The sequence below is a fragment of the Aureococcus anophagefferens genome, assembly GCF_000186865.1.
Source record: "Aureococcus anophagefferens unplaced genomic scaffold AURANscaffold_4, whole genome shotgun sequence".
NCBI classification, from domain to species: Eukaryota; class Pelagophyceae; order Pelagomonadales; family Pelagomonadaceae; genus Aureococcus; species Aureococcus anophagefferens.
This window is the reverse complement of record NW_008705564.1, coordinates 2290673-2306409: the sequence shown is the minus strand read 5'-3', so window position 1 is coordinate 2306409 and position 15737 is coordinate 2290673. Positions and strand designations below refer to the sequence as shown.

At 69.9% G+C, this 15737-nt stretch overlaps 6 protein-coding genes across 6 annotated transcripts; 3 read left to right on the top strand and 3 right to left on the bottom strand.

The window, feature by feature from the left end:
• Positions 1 to 2702: 2702 nt before the first annotated feature.
• LHC9 (hypothetical protein) lies at positions 2703 to 3706 on the bottom strand (the record flags this gene model as incomplete). The annotated part of the gene is made up of 3 exons (XM_009036147.1): positions 2703 to 3349; positions 3525 to 3559; positions 3643 to 3706. The coding sequence occupies 3 exons, from the start codon at positions 3693 to 3695 to the stop codon at positions 2703 to 2705; spliced, it is 735 nt and encodes a 244-aa protein (XP_009034395.1).
• Positions 3707 to 6392: 2686 nt separating this feature from the next.
• Pete (hypothetical protein) lies at positions 6393 to 7883 on the top strand (the record flags this gene model as incomplete). The annotated part of the gene is made up of 2 exons (XM_009036275.1): positions 6393 to 6935; positions 7224 to 7883. 2 exons carry the CDS (start codon positions 6393 to 6395, stop codon positions 7881 to 7883), a joined length of 1203 nt encoding a protein of 400 aa, XP_009034523.1.
• Positions 7884 to 9174: 1291 nt separating this feature from the next.
• On the bottom strand, positions 9175 to 10452 carry AURANDRAFT_62307 (hypothetical protein; the record flags this gene model as incomplete). Its single annotated transcript, XM_009036146.1, has 1 exon — positions 9175 to 10452. The coding sequence occupies one exon, from the start codon at positions 10450 to 10452 to the stop codon at positions 9175 to 9177; it is 1278 nt and encodes a 425-aa protein (XP_009034394.1).
• Positions 10453 to 10716: 264 nt separating this feature from the next.
• AURANDRAFT_62306 (hypothetical protein) lies at positions 10717 to 12604 on the top strand (the record flags this gene model as incomplete). The annotated part of the gene is made up of 2 exons (XM_009036276.1): positions 10717 to 11981; positions 12193 to 12604. The coding sequence occupies 2 exons, from the start codon at positions 10717 to 10719 to the stop codon at positions 12602 to 12604; spliced, it is 1677 nt and encodes a 558-aa protein (XP_009034524.1).
• A 1422-nt stretch (positions 12605 to 14026) lies between these two features.
• On the bottom strand, positions 14027 to 14353 carry AURANDRAFT_16745 (hypothetical protein; the record flags this gene model as incomplete). Its single annotated transcript, XM_009036145.1, has 2 exons — positions 14027 to 14065; positions 14126 to 14353. Coding segments are annotated over 2 exons (267 nt in total), but the record flags the coding sequence as incomplete, so codon positions are not given.
• Positions 14354 to 15053: 700 nt separating this feature from the next.
• Positions 15054 to 15705, top strand: AURANDRAFT_62304 (hypothetical protein; the record flags this gene model as incomplete). The annotated part of the gene is made up of 2 exons (XM_009036277.1): positions 15054 to 15625; positions 15669 to 15705. 2 exons carry the CDS (start codon positions 15054 to 15056, stop codon positions 15703 to 15705), a joined length of 609 nt encoding a protein of 202 aa, XP_009034525.1.
• Between the last annotated feature and the right edge of the window lie 32 nt (positions 15706 to 15737).

Sequence of the window (15737 nt, the reverse complement as noted above, 5' to 3'; positions counted from 1 at the left end):
GACGTCGGCCTTGAGCTGTTTCTCCAGCGCCGCGGCCGCGGGCTCGAGCCGCGCGGACCGGCGCCGCGGCGGCGGCGCCCGCGGGCCCCGCGCGCAGAAGGCGGCGTTCAAGGCGTCCGCCGCGAGGGAGCGGCTCAACCGCCGCGCGGCGCCGTGGAGCCGCGGCGCGACGGCGCCGTGCGCGTGGACGTCGCGGGTACTGACGCGCCGCGCGGCCTCGCGGTGCTCGTCGCGCCGCTCCAATTTCGCGTTGAGCGCGTCGCCCACGATGGCTCGCTGGAGCGCCGACTTGCGCCGGTGGAAGACGTGGCAGTCGCCGAGGGCGTGGTGGTGCACGCCGAGGCGCGCGACGTCGTCGAAGTCGGGCCGGGAGTCGAGGTGCGCGGACACGCGGTCCGCGACGATGGCCCGCTCGAGCCGCGCCGCCGCGGGCGCCAGCGCCGCGCTGAGGCGCCGCTGGCGGCCCGCGGCGATCCACGACTCGGGCACCTCGTCGAGCACGCGCGCCGCCGGGGGGGCGGCCTCGGCGGCGGGGCCCCAGAGCTGCTGGGCCATGGAGCTCAGGTAGGAGCTCATGCCCGACGCCTCCGCGCCGTCGGCCCCGGGCGCCGGCGCCGGCGCCGGGGCGGCCGCCTTCTTCGCCTCCTTCTTCTTGTGGTGCTTCTTCTTTCCCATTATCGGCTGGCCACCATCGATGGGCAGCTGATCAAGGGGTAATAAATAGTATGGGGTGGCAGCTCAACGAGATATTGCCGCGCGAGGTCCTCGTACTGCAACCATGAGATCGCGGGGGAAGGTGCCGCGGGCTGCCCGGACGCAATGGAGGGCCAGGAGGGCGCGCCCGGCGTAGAGGGCCCCCCCACAGCGGACGCGCCGCCCGCGGCCGACGCCGACGTGCCGGGCCACAGGCGGCCGATCGACGCGTCCCAGAAGCGCCGCCTCTGGAAGTTCTTCGACGAGAACTACGTGGGCTGGCGCAGCTCGAACCTACCGAGGGAGGGCGTCGACGAGAAGCTCGACAAGTTCATCACGGAGATCGAGCTCGTGCGCACGCAGGTCTCGAGGCAGCTCACCTCGTGGAAGAAGGCGAAGAACCCGGCCGCCGTCGCGCTCACGCTCGACGTGTTTTCCCGGCGCCGCGTCGTCGCGGGGCCATGATCTCATCGACTGCATCGTAGGCGTCGCGCGAGGACCTCAAGCAGCGCATCGCCGCGCGCATCGGCTGCCTGCGGGACCTCACAGCAGCCGCCCTCGCCGACGCGAAGTCGATGCTCAAGGACGTGACGGCGGCGGCCGACGTCGTCGATCGACTGCTGAAAGATGACGAGCCGGTCCAGGGCGCGGCGGACTTCGGGGACCGCTTCTTCGAGGACCTCATCGACGCCTTGGCAATGACCTCCTCGAAATCTGCGGGCGGCGGCATGGCGGCGTCGAAGGCGTTCTTCGAGCAACGGTTGACGATCATCGACGAGCAGCAGACGCTCTGGAACCAGATGCACTCCGTCACGGACCAGCTCTCGCGGGAGGAGAAGCTGACTATTACCAGGGCCTTTGTCGCCTTCGAGATGGCCGCCTTCGACGGGTTCAAGGAGGCGATCGCCGACGTGGACCTCCCAGACCTCGTCGTCGAAACGGTGGGCCCCGTGCACCTCAAAGACGCGCGCGCGCCCTTGGTCTACTAGATTTATATCCCCTTGAGCTGATCCCACCGTGTGATGAGCTTCAGCCGCCCAGCGGTGCGCCGGCGAGCCGTCTTGGCTCAGGAGGCCCCGGTCCGCCATCTGTGTCCACGGGACTGCCCGTGCGCTCTCGGCCGGCCGGTTGGGGGTTGCGCTCGCGCGAATGGGTGGTCTTACGGGGAATACGTCGAATGATGCGGAGACGTGCGCCACCCCGGGGTGTCCCGGGTCTAATCCTGACGGCCTTGGCAATGAGACCTGCATGCATTGCGGCGACTCGTTCTGTTCGGCGTGCGCAATGCACGCCCGCGACGACGCGTTGGGCGTCGGGCCGGGCGGCGAATCGCCCGACATGGCGATGCAGATCGGCGCGATGCCGATGTCCGCGTGCGACGCGTGCCACAAGATCGCGTGTCGCGCGTGCGCGACGCATCAAAATTCGGCCTCGGGACCGGACGCGTTCTTCTTCATGTGGTGTTCCATGTGCGGGCAGAAGAAGGCGTGCTCGCGTTGCAGCTTCGGAGACACGCCCGGTCAAGATCAGCCGTTCATGGTGCCGTGCACGAACGACGGATGCGTGAATACGATGTGCTTCGAAGACTGCTACTTGGCGCACGTGTATACTTTACACGTGGAGCAGGGAATGCCCATGGAGGAAATCATCCACCAACCGCCGCGGTGCCCGAACTGCGTTTGAGAACTTCGGCCGCGGCGCCGCGACTTCCCATCCGGAGCCTCCGTCGGTCCTGGATTCCGCCGCCGGCGCCGGCTCCGAGTCGGCCTCCGTCGGAGGCCCCGAGTCCGACGAACTTCTTGAACTCACCCCCCCAAGGCCTCGCGCCGCGACCCCGGCCCGGACGCCCGCCGAATAGCAAGGTCAGTTACTATGCAAGCACGCCTCCGGGGGGGGGAGGGGGGGTCGGAGGCGGCCGTCGTCGTGGTTGGCGCCCGCCGCGCGCCGGTCGTCGGTGGTTGGGCGGCCGGCCGCCGGCCGGCCGTCCTGGGGTGTCCGGGCGGGCCGCTTTACACGCCCTCGGGGAAGTAGAAGCCGGCCTTGGAGACGAACTCGGGCCTGGAGAAGGACTCGCCGAGCTGCTGGAGGACGCCGATGTCCGTGCCCGAGGACTTGGCCGCGAGGCCCGCGATGCCGAGCATGGCGAGGCGCGAGTGCTTGATCTCCTGGAGCTGCTTGTCGTAGTACTCCTCGGCCGTGTAGTCGAAGCCGAAGGGGTTCCAGCGGCCCTCGCCCTGGCCGAGGCCGAGGTCGCCGGGGATGTAGGCGGGGTCCTTGAGGCGGTTGACGCGGAGGATCTCGAGGGACGACATGAAGGCGAGGATCTGGAGCCAGCCCGCGGAGGGGATGGCGTCGACGGCCTCGTAGGGGTTCATCTTCGCGAACGCGTCGTCTTTGCCCGGGAAGTGGTAGAGCTCCGGGAAGATCCAGCCGAGGCAGGCGAGCTGGGCGATGCGGCCGTGCATGAGCTCGGCCTCGCGGAAGATCTTGAGGGACCCGTCGCCCTCGTCGCCCTGCCACCACGCGCCGGGCGCGTACTTGGAGAAGCCGAGCGGGTCGAAGCCGACGTCGCCGACGAGCGACCCGTCGAGGTTCGTCTCCGTCCACGGCAGCGCGATGGACGGGATCGACGGGCCCGTGCCGCGGGACACGGGGGCTGCGAAAGGGGAGCGGAGGTGAGTGGCTCGGTTTCGACGCGACGGCCGCGCGGCCCCGATTATCTCCGGCCGCGGCGCGCGCGCGCGGGGGCTCTCGTCGTCTCCGCAGCGCTCGCGGCGCAGCTCGCCCGGCCCCGACGTCTTCGGCGAACCATGCGGGACGCCGCGACGCGCCGGCCGCCTTCGCGGGCGCCTTCTTGCCGCCGAAGCTGCGAGGGGGGCGCGCGATCGCTTGAAGTCCGCCTCGGGCGGATTTTTGGAGGTGCCGCGGTCACGCGGAGAGCGAACGCACCCGCCGAAGGCCGCGGCGGAGCCGATAAGCGTAGCAGAGAGGGCGAGCTTCATTTTTCTATGCGACGATCGACCTTGAGCTGAAGCGAGACGGGATCGTCGGGCGTCGATCTTACGTGGGGCGGCCTATCGTTCGCCGGGGGTCGCCGCCGCGGCGCCGGCGTCGCCCTCGGCGTCCTCGTGACCGTACCAGGCCTCACTCGCACCCGCACCAGCAACTACATGGCCCTGCGCGCATCCACGATCTACACAAAGCAGCCCCCATTATCGCCGCGCGGCCTTCCTCCGGGAGAAGCCGGCCCGGAGCGAGCGCGAGAGCGCGGACCGCCCGCGGCTGAGCCGGCCGACGGCCTTGGCCCAGCGCGACACGGCGACCTCGAAGCGGCGGTAGGCCCGCACGGACGCGCGCGGCTTCTTCGGCGCCTCCACGGGCAGCCGCGACGCCGGCGCGGCCACGGACACGGGCGCGGCGGCGGCCGCGCGCGACGCGTCCGGCGAGACGACGAGCTCGGCGATGTGGTCCTTCTGCGCTTCCCCGTGGGTCGTCGCGCCGCGCTTCAGCGCGTAGACCTCGATGGCGAAGGCGTGGTCGCGCCAGAAGTAGCGGAGGTCGACGTTGCGGCCGCTGAGGCCCGGCAGGTTCACGAGGGACCAGTGGGGGAGGTCGAGATTCGGCGTGTAGTAGGCGATGGTGTAGGTGCTGTCGCCGTCGACGACGACGGTCTTCGTCTTCTCCGAGTTCTTCTCGAGCGCGGCGCCGAGCGGCGGCGGCGCCTCGCCCCGCGGCGTCCGCCGCACGGTCCACGCGCGCGCCTTCGCCGGCGCGAAGAGCGGCGCGGAGATGTGGGCCGACTCGGCGTCGCTCCCGAAGGAGAAGTGGAGCGCCGGCACGAACGCGCGGAGGAACCGGAGCACGGCGACCGCGAGCGTCCGACTCAGGAAGCCGAGGACCATCTTCACGGGCGTCTCGAGCGCGTTGTCCTCGACGAGGCGCGCGCCGATGAAGACCTCGCCCGGCGGCGGGCCCCGGGGGAATTTGCCCTGGAGCTGGACCTCGAAGATGCGCTGCTTGCCCGCGAAGAGCGGCTCGAAGGCCGCCCGCATGGGCAGCCCCTTGACCATGACGACCATCTGGCCCTCGAACCACGCCGTGCGCACGTCGAAGGGCTCGTTGGGCGTGACCTTCGTGGGCTGCCCCGTCGTTCCCGTCAGCGTCAGCGCCAGCCGGCTCTCCGGCGCCTTCGCCGCCGGCTTCGGTGAGCGTTCAGGTTCGAGCGCGATGGCCTTGGCTTGCTCCGTTGCGGGCGCGGCCGTCGCGCGGTAGCGGCGCGCGGCCGCGAGCAGCAAGACGCACAAGGCCGCCGCGAGGGAGACCAGCGACAGGTCCATCGTCGTGCCACGCGAGATCCTCGACTTTCGTCGTCTCCGCGAACCGGTCCAGTCACGACGTTAAGTCGAGCGACGACGACGACGTTGCCCCGCACGATCACACCAACAATCGCAAGCGCTTCATCTGCGCTTCGAAGAGGTGAATGAGCTGTCGAAACCCGACCGCCGTCAGCTCGTCACACCGCCCGCGCTCTCCGCCGCGCGCCGCTCATCAGAGCAGCACACCAGTCGCCTCGACCCGCCGTCAGCTCGTCACAGCAGCGACACGACCAAAACCATGCGCCGCGCCGCGTCGCTGCTCCTCGCCGCCGCGGCGACGGCCCTCGCCTACGACAAGTGGCGCGACAACGCGGAGGCCCTGACGCTCTACGACCTGCGCAACGAGTACGGGAACATCTTCAAACACGGCAACCGCAATGCCGCGAGCCACCGCTGGGCGACGTTCCTCCTCGACCGCGCGGCGCACGTGCCGTGGCCAAAGCTCGAGGAGCTCTTCGGGGGCTTCTGCGCCGTGTCCGGCTCGCCCGTGCAGCCCGGCGACTACAAGCGCTACCGCCTGCGCCTGCCGCTCGTCGGCGGCGGCGGCGCGACGCGGTCGGGCTTCATGTACTACTGCTGCTGGCCCTGCGTCTGCGACACGAAGGATTTCATCCGCGCGGACACGAAGACCATAACAACAAAGACGGAGACGCGCGTCGCCCACTTCGCCGTCATCGGCAACCCCTGCGCCTACCCGGAGAAGCTCGACGAGCCCTTCGTCCAGCCCTTCGACGGCCGCTCGACGACGCTGCGCCGCGACGCCGCGGAGGTGCGCTGCGGCGCCGACGGGTCGCTCGAGGGCGCGACGCTCAGCGACCACGGCCACGTCATCATCGGCCTCTTCTTCGACGCGCCCGAGGACGCCGTCGACGCGGGCGACGCCCAGCCGGGCCGCGTGCGCCAGCTCGGCGCCTATAGCTTCCAGGACGAGGCGGACTTTGCGCCGTCGTGCGGCGACCGCGCGGCCCACGGCTACAACTCGGGCATGGGCGAGATCTTCCGCCGCGTCGCCGCCATCAACCCCATCGACGCCCAGTGCGTCGCGCCGGGCTGCTAGGCGGGCTTTTCCGTAAGGGTCGTCCGTCACGGTGGCGCGCCTCCCGGGGGACCTCCGAGTCGGCGCGCCGGCGGCGCTCCAAGCACGCGGTGCTCTTCTTTTCGGATTTCCTTTCGATGGCGGGCGTCCTGTTCGCTGCTCTTCCCTTTCGAGTTCGAAGCGTCGTGAGTTGGTTCAATGTCGACGCTTGATGCGATCTTGAACAGGGGAAAAATTGCCACAGGCGATCAAGCCCAAGGCGGCCGGCGTCGAGTAGAACAGTTGTGATGGCGGCGTCCAAGGAGGACAAGAAGACGAGCGAGCCGCCGAAGGAGACGAAGAAGCCCCCGTCTGTCGTGCTCTTCTCGAACAGCCGGAGCGGCGGCGGCCAGGGGAAGCGCGTGCTCGACGCGCTCGGCGCCGTGCTCGGCGCGTCGAACGTCTTCGACCTCGGCGAGAACCCGCACCCCGAGCGCATCCTGGCCTCGGACGACCTCGTCGCCGCGGCGCAGAAGCCGCCGGGTTTACGTATTGTGGTATGCGGAGGAGACGGGACGATGACGTGGATCATGGCCGCGATCGATTTGGTCAAGGAGCGGCGGAGCCTGGGCGACGCGCACCGCTTCTACGTGGCGATGATGCCGCTGGGCACGGGCAACGACCTCGCGCGGACCTTTGGGTGGGGCGGCAAGTTCCGGAGCGCCTGTCTCCAGCCGACGTGGGTCGACGCCGCGAAAAAGGCGAAACCCGTGCCGCTCGACCGGTGGCTCGTGTCCGTCATGCCGTCGGCGGAGGGCCAGACGTCGGAGAAGCTGCTGGACGTGCCCGAGGTCTTCAGCGTGCACGAGTTCGAGGCCACGGCGGAGGCCGGCGCGCCCAAGAGCCGCCACACGACGCTCAAAGAGGGCCGGCACCACAGCGTGCGGCTCACGGAGACGTCCGTCGCGAACCTGGTGCAGCACGACGCGGAGATGCGCAAGCCCGACGCGGGCGGCGCGCGCCTGGAATCGGACGCCTTCGAGGGCGCCGTCGCGGAGCGCCACTCGTTCGAGGACCGCGGCGACGCGACGAAGGCGCTGATGCAGGCGCACGTCAAGCCGTCGGAGTCCGTGCTCAAGCTCGGCGGCTCCTGGCGGTCCTACGACGGCACCTTCTCCAACTACTTCTCTTTAGGCGTCGACGCGGCGGGCGCGCACGCGTTCCACAGCGCGCGCCGCGCCAACCCGTCGCGGTTCTCGAGCCCGCTGAAGAACCAGGCGCTCTACGCGTGGCTCGGCGCCTGCGCGACGGGCGGTTTGTGCGGCTGCAAGGGCCCGCCGCCGAAGCTCGCCGAGGTGTCCAAACTGCTCGCGCGCGTCGACGGCGAGAACGGCTGGCGCGAGGTGCCCGTGCCCGGGGGCTGCCGGGGCCTCATCGTGCTGAATCTGCAGTCCTACGCGGGGGGGCGCGACCTCTGGGGGCCCAAATCGGTCTGCCGCGACACGGCGCTCTGCTGCGCGTCGGCCCAGGACGTCGCGAACGCGGCCGCGGCGCCGGCGTGCGACGACGGCGTGCTCGAGGTCGTGGTCGCCGACGACGTCTTCTCCATGGGCGCGACGCTCGTCGCGACGAACGGCCTCGGGGGCCGCGCGAAGCGCCTCATCCGCGCCAAGGAGCTGCGGATCACGACGCGGGAGCGCGTCTTCATGCAGATCGACGGCGAGCCCTGGCTCCAGCCGCCGGCGACGGTCCACCTCAAGTGCTTCGGCCAGTCGACGGTCCTCAAGCGCGCGAACTGAGGCGCTCTTTAAAGCATACAAGGTTCGAGTTATGTAGGGGCGCCCCGCCGGGGCCGCGGGGCGCGCGCGCGGGCTCACGCGTCCGCGCGGCGGCCGAAGGCCGGCGGCGCGACGTCCGACGGCGTCGCGGGCTCGTGGTCGTCGGTGAAGCTCGGCGTGCTGAAGGCGTAGTGGCCCCAGCCGCTCTCGTCCGCCGCCGGCAGATCGCGCTCCGGGAACGGCGCTCCGGGAACGGCGCTCCGGACCGGGCCGAGCGGCGGCGGCGCCGCGGGCCGGTCCTCGGCGCTCTTCGTCTCCGTGCGCCGCCGTCGGCAGGTCGGCGCCGGCGCCTTGGCCACCCAGGAGTCGAGGCGGCTCAGATTCCGCTTCATGGACCCCTCCGACGACCGGCTGGAGCGGTCGTCGTAGGCCATGGCGCAGCCTCGGTCGAAGCTGCTCCGGCCGTAGTCGAAGCTCATGCGCTCGGCGCACATCGCCGGCGCGTCGCCGCCGTCGGTCGCCACGGTGGTGCGCGCGGTGCCCACGTGCCGGGGCAGCCTCGCTCCTCGCGGGAGCGGCGAGGGGCAGCCCAAATGGGATCCTGCCGCGAATACTTACGACGACTTGCGTACCCATTGCACATCGGCGCGGATACGAAAGGTTTGCAACGACGCCAGCGGCGGCTCCTTGCCGTCTTTGTTGAACTAACTTTGCCGCCGCCTCGTCCCGCCGCCGTCAGCGCGCGATTCGGAGGGGCCCAGTCCACGCGCCGCGCAGCTCGAATCGCACGCACACATCACCAGCTCCTCCGAAAAGATGCGGTACCTCCTCGCCGCCATACTCGCGGCGACGGCCCAGTGCAACCTCGTGCCCGTGGGCGCGCCCATGCTCGCGCCGCACCGGCGGCTCGAGGGCCCCGTCCTGCGGCGCCCCGTCGCGGCGCTCATCGCCGAGCCGTTCACGCGGGACCAGGCCATCGACTTCGCGCTCGACAACGGCATCCTGGCGCTCAAGTACTTCACCTACGTCCTCGACATCGCCATCTTCGCGCCGCTACTGGCCATGGTGCCGCCCCTGCAGCCCCTCATCTACGGCCCGCTCCGACCGCTCGTGACGACCGCGACCGTCGTCGCCGAGCCCTACTTCGCCTTCTGGCGGGGCCTGCTGCCGCTCCAGTTCGGCGGGCTCGACCTGAGCTACGTCCCCGCGTTTTACTCGCTGTCCTTCGTGCGCCGCGAGCTCCAGAAGAAGAAGTACGAGCGCGCCGTCGGCAAGTACCGCGCCCAGATGGCCCAGCTCGAGCAGTTCTACGCTAAGTAGGAGACTCGACGCAGAGCGCGCCGTGGAGCCGGGGGAGCGGCCCGGCCGCGGCGCGCAGGACCCAGAGGTGGAAGCGGCCGAAGGCCGTCTCGAGGGACGGTGCGGAGGCGGGCACGGGCACGGAGCCGCGGACCGCCCGCAGCCCGGCGTCGCGGAGGAGCCTCGGCGTGAGCCACGTCGTCGTGAAGCCCGTGACGACGACGTGGCCGCCGTCCGCGAGCGCGGCGCTGAGCTTCGCGAGCGTCGCGCCGCAGGCGTCGCGCGCGCCGACGTGCGCGCAGAGCACGGACCCGGACGCGATCCAGAGGTCCGCGGGCGCCAGCGATGCGTGCTCTTGGACGTCGCCGCAGCGCACACCGAGGCCCTTGGCCCGCGCCGCCGCCGCGAGCACCGCGTTGCGCTCGTAGAGCACGTAGTCCGCCGCCGGAAAGCGCTCGAGCGCTCGAAGGGCGAGGGACCCCTCGCCGCCGCAGAGCTCGCCGATCGTCGCCGGCGGCGGCAGGTCCTCGATCGCGTTTAGAATCAACGCGTCGATGTGATCGCGGTAGACCTTGGCCGCGGCGCCGCCGCCGTAGGTCGACCAGTACGCGTCGTCTTCCGGCGCGTTTTCCGCGCCCGTGTCGAGCGCCGCGGGCGAAGCGTAGGCATGCGCGTCCCGCGCGCCCGCCGCGGCCGCGACGAGCGCCTCCAGCGCGCGGCGGCTCTCGTAGCCCAAGGCCGGCACGACGGCGACGACGCCTTCGCCGTCGTCGAAGGCGACGGCGACGGCGGCCGCGCCGCGGAGCGACGGGCCGTCGCGGACGACGAGCTCCGTCGCGCGCCGCCGTCCCGCGAGCCCCGATACCGCCGGCAGCGCGTCGAGGTCGACGTGGACGGGCGGCTCGGCGAGGTCGACCCAGAGCGCCCGCTCGCCCTGCGGCGGCCGGGAGCCGAGGCCGAGCAGCGCGCCGAGCTCGTCGTCCGTCGCGCGTCGCAGCGGCGCGCACTGAGCCGCGGCGTAGACGAGCTTCGCGACGGCGCAGGTCGGCGGCAGTGTCGCCGGTGCTGGTTTCGGCGGTTTCGCTGGTGCTGGCGGCGGCGTTGGCTTCGCCGGCGCTGGCGCCTTCGGCGGTGCCGGCGGCGCCGCTCTCAGTGCCGACGCTGCCAGCGGCGACGCCGCTCTCCGCTCCGGCGCCGGCGGCGACGATGACGGTCGCGGCTCGGGCGGCGCGGGCAGCTCGATCAGCAGCGCATCGAAGCGCGCCTTCAGTCCGCGCACTTTCGCAATCATGCTTTCGCCGTAGACGGCCGCATCGCCGCGCCGCGCCGCGCGCTCGACGAAGGTGCCGACGCGCGCCTCGAGCCGGCGCACCTGCGACGCGTCGCTGCAGGCGGCGAGCTCGGCCTCGAGCGTGGAGAACTGGGTCATCTACTTGTGCTATCTCTCGAAGCAAGCGCTCTCCATAAGTGCGAGATTGCTTGCGGCATCCTCAGGCTAATGCTGAAGTGTCATTGACGATACAAGTTATATTCGACTACGACGATGGCCCGGACGATGGCGCCGTCGGCGCTGCCCAAGGCGGCCCTCGCGATTCTCGCGACGGTCGGCGCCCTGCTCGTGGGCGTGCGCCTCGCGCACCCGGCGGCCACGCTGCCCGACGCGCTGCTCGCCGCCGTCCAGCGGCTCAACGACCACGACATGTCGCCGTCGAGCGTCGACGCCGAGGCCGGCGGCAACGGCACGGTGACCTACGACGACTTCCTCGCCATCGAGGACGTGCGCGCCTTCCTGAAGATGAAGGGCCTGTCGACGAAGGACTACGGCGACCACCCGACGCTCTTCAAGTACGTCCCGCGGGAGGTGACCATGTCCAAGACGGAGAAGCTGATGCGCGGCGAGCTCGGCGAGGCGGCGAGCGCCGGCTACGTCGCCTACGCCGTGGCCTACTACGACGGCTCCGAGAACACGGCCTCCTACCTCATCGTCCAGGACATGGAGGGCAGCCTGCTCCAGGTCGCGCCCTTGTACGGCGAGGTGTTGAGGAACAAGGGCCTCTCCCACGCCAACGAGGGGGAGATCTACAAGGGCATCGGCCTGAAGAACTACAACTCGACGCATCTGCTCGTGGCCTTCGGCAAGGAGAGCGCCCTCACGGGGCCGCGCGCGCTCTTCGACGTCGACAGCGGCGCCTGGATCGAGCTCTGCGACGGCGAGTCCAACGACTCCCACGACATCCAGATGGCCTACAAGGGCGCGGCCCTCTGGCAGGCCGACGGCCGCACGGTCACGAAAAAATTCTCCGCGGCCGACGGCTCCGAGCTCGCCGAGTTCCAGATGACCGACATCGCGGACCCGAACCACGTCCAGCTCGTCGAGGAGGACAAGTACGCCTTCGTCTCGTCGCGCCAGACCGACGGCATCGTGCGCGTCCACGTCGCCACGGGCGACGTCGTCTACACCATCGGCGGCGAGTACGGCGACTTCGAGATCTTCGACGCCGCCGGCCGCAAATGGAAGAAGGGCACGTCGCTCTGGGTCGGCCAGCACAACGCGGAGTACTTCGGGGACGACGAGTTCTGCCTCTTCGACAACCAGGAGGCGTCGGCGTCGTCGACGCTCAACGCGTCGCGCCTGCTCTGCCTCCGCCTCGACGAGGCGGAGGGCACGGCGACCGTGACGTTCGAAAAGGTCCTCGACTCGTACACGCCCCACTTCGGCGACAACGACCGCCTCCCCAGCGGCAACCAGCTCGGCGTGTCCTGGCCCAAGACCTTCTCGACGGACGACCAGTACGACGTCCGGGCCATCGAGGTCGTGCGGTCGAGCGCTGTGTGCAAATCAACCACTGAAACGCCCTGTCCAGCAAAAACTTCAAACCTCTCTAGCTCGATCAAATCGACGTCGATTCGGCTGATTTTTGGACGAATCGAGTGCTCTCGTCGAGTTCTCGAAGCACGGCCGAAGAGTCTGGTCCAAACCGTTCAATTACGCGAACATTGAATTATGGTTGAAGATTTGATTTGCACACAGGTCGAGCGGCGACCTCGCGTGGCAGATGGACGTCGTCGGCGTCAAGTGCGACGACGCGTCGGGCACCTGCGACCGCGGCGTCGACGGCGTCGGCTGGACGTCCTACAGCATCGAGCGCTTCTACGCGGCGCCCATCGTGTCGAACGCGACCTGCGACAAGGCGAGCGGCGTCGTCCGCTTCGACGCCGTCAACAACTTCAAGCAGAACAACGTCGCCCCGGCCACCTACGCCGTGTCGGCGGCGGCGGGCACGGACAAGCCCTACGCGACGGGCGACTTCGACTTCAAGGTCCACTGGCGGCAGACGCCCGTCGCCGTCGACCTCGGCGCGGGCAAGGCCAAGGGCACGCTCGTCGTCACCGTGACCAACGAGTGGGGCGACATGGCGGCCCAGTCCGTGACCTGCGCCTAGCTCTCCTGTTTAAATCCACTTTGATCTCATGTGCATGCGGCAGCCCCACGTTGCTGCGCATGTGACATCCATATTACGCTTCCTCAGTTCGTCTTCTTCGCGGCCTTCTTCGCGGCCTTGGCGGCCTTCTTCTTCGCGGGCGTGTCGAAGCCGAGGTGGACCTCGACGACGGAGCCCGGGTCGACGCGGTACTGGATCTGGGACGGCTCGCCGTTCTCGCCGCCCACCGTGCCGCGGTCCAGCGTGAACGCGACGACGCCGCCGTTCGCGATCTTCGAGTCGCGCGCGTCGGCCGGGTTCGCGCCGCTGGGCAGGAACTCGCGGAAGAAGGAGCGGAAGAAGAGGCTGTGCCCCCCGACGACGATGGTCTCCTCGGGCCGCTTGAAGGCCCACTCCGCGAAGGCCTGCATGCGCTGCAACCCGTTGCCCCGCAGCAACTTGTTGCCGCTGTTGCCCGAGACGTCGAAGCGGTCCGCGGCCGCGAGGTGCGACGGCACGTTCGGCAGCACCGGGGGCTTGTGGGGCGGCGTGATGGACAGCGTGTCGATGTTCGTCGAGATCTCCTGGAGCGCCGAGAGGCAGTGGACCTTCTCGTCGCCGTGCGCCTCGAGGCGCGTCCGCAGGCCCAGCGCGACGGTCTGCGCCGCGCGCCGCAGGTTCGACGTCGCGAGCACGGACGCGTCGCGGTCCGCCATGGCCGCGACGTCCCCGGCGCCGGCCTTGTCCGGCGGGAAGGCCGCGAAGACGTCGTCGAGGTCTCGCGCCTGCTTGAGGCCCGACTCGTTGAGCGGGCTGTCGTAGAGCACGGAGCCGTCGTCCAGACGGAGGAAGAGCAGCGTCTCGCGCACCAACGCGGCGACGGCCTTGAAGGGCACCCAAATCTTCGATCCCACGTTGAAGACCAAATTCCACTCGGATTCGCCGTGTCGAATGAACACGACGCGCTTGCTCCGCTTGTCCTTGGAGCCGTCGACGCGCGCCGGGTCCGGCCGCCCCTTCTTCTTCCACTTCTTGTCCTTGCCCACGACCATCTGCGCGCCGCCGCGGCCGTAGAGCGCCAGCTTGCGGAAGAGGCAGTCCCGGCCCAGGGGGTCGAAGAGGATCGTGCATGCCAAGACGACGACGACGCCCACGACGAGGGCCGCCGACACGGGGCTCGGCGGGTCCAGCGGGAGCACGGACAGCCCGCAGAGGAGACCCGAGAGATGGTGGGCCGCGCTCATGGCTGCGGCCGGTCGGCGTCGACGCGATAGGCTGTGGCCGTCGGCGTCGAGCACGATCGAGGAGCATCCACAACTCATCCACAGCCGCTTCGGCGACCGCCGATGATGTTGCCCCCATGCACGCCACCCTTACGCGACGCCTCCCCCCCCCGGGGCGCGCCTCCCGTCACTTCTTGTCGTCGTCGTCGTCGGAGCCGCCGTACTTGAGCGCGAGGGGCACGATGACGGCGATGAGCGCCTGCGGGCGGCGCGCGCGTGCGCGCGGAAGGCCGCTGCGGAGGACGCGGGCCGCGCGTACGCCGACGATGATGAAGGCGATGAGGAGGCGCATCTTGCAGAGTTTCCACCAGACCTTGGACCGCAGCACCTTGGCCCGCGTCTTGAACATGCCCGCCTGGGCCTGGAGGTCCTCGGCCTGCTTGTCGATGTGCTCGAGCGACACGCAGTTCTGGAGCGCGATCTCGATGTTCTCCTGCATGATCATCTTGACGCCCTCGACCTTGGCCATGGTCTTGTTGAGCTGGTCGATCGCGCGAGGTCGTCGTACTTGGCGCAGAGCTTCTTGAAGAGCGACTTGCACGCGGCCGTGAGCTCCGACTCGCGCGACGCCGCGACCTTCTCGCCGCACTTGGCGCTGAAGGTGCGCTTGAGCTCCTCGAGGAGCGCCTACGTCGTCTGGTTTTCCGTCGGTTTTTGCTTTGTTCTCGCGCGGGCGGCCTCGCGTTCGCGTGGCGCACGGGGTACGTCTGCGCGGTGATGCCTATGAAGATCAGACCCGCGGCGTCGGCCGTGAGGTGCCAGGCCTGGCTGCCGCTCTGGAAGTTGTAGTGGGGGCCGACGTCGACCTGCTGCATCTGGTCCGGGTGGAGCAGGTACTTGACGCCGCTCAGGTCCTACGACGCGGGCACGGGTCATCGGCGCGTCGCGGGAAACCACGGCGCCGGGCGACGCGCGATGGATGCCCCGTGCTCGCAGCTCGCGAGGATCACGCGGTCGCTCGTGCGAGCCACGGCGAGGAACGTGACGTTGCCCTGCGCCGCCATGGCGTGGGAACGTGCGCGTCGAAGCGCAGCCCCAGACCACCACTCGACTGGAGTTTTTTTTTTTGAATTCTTGAGGAGATCTTGAGGCCAAAGGGGCAGCCTCTCAAAAGCACGATGGTGACGCCGCTGCGTCCGAAACCCGGCTGATCGGCGTTGCCAACGCTGGGAAACGCATCGCACACCATGCGCTTCGAGTGGGCCTGCACCGCGCTCGTCGCCGCCGTCGCCTGGCCCTACGGCGGCCTGCGCGTCGTCCGCGCCTGGCGGCGCGTCAAGGGCTGGGACGACGACGACGCGCTCCTCGACGCCGCGCTGCTGACCGTGACCGCGTGCCTCCTCGCGTTCCTGTCGCCGCTGCCCATCATGGTCGCGTCGCCGGACAACTACTACGTCGACGTGCACCGCGTCGCCGCGCTAGTGCCCGCGGCCGACGCCGCCTGGGCCGTCGCGCGGAGCGAGGACCACGCGGCGCGCCGCGGCGGCTGGCTCACGGACCGGCACGCGAACTACCCGACGACGGACATCGCCGTGTCGTCCATGGACAACGCCACGCGGCGCGCGCTCGAGGCCGTCGCGGCCGGCGCGCTGCCCTACCTCCGCGACTTTTACCTCGGCGGCGACGGCGGCGCGACGCTCGAGCTCCGCGACCTCTTCGTGGTCAAGTACGACGGCGACGCGCAGCGGCGGCTCCGGCGGCACCGCGACGGCTGCGAGCTCTCCTTCGGCGTCGCGCTCGCGAGCAGCGAGGCCAAGCCGTTCACAGGGCAGCAAAAGAGAGCGAAATTCCCAACTTCAAAGGCTCCTTTCTCGGCCGTTTTCCACTCGTTTCGGCTGATTTTGGGACGAGCGATCATCTTTCGGAACGGT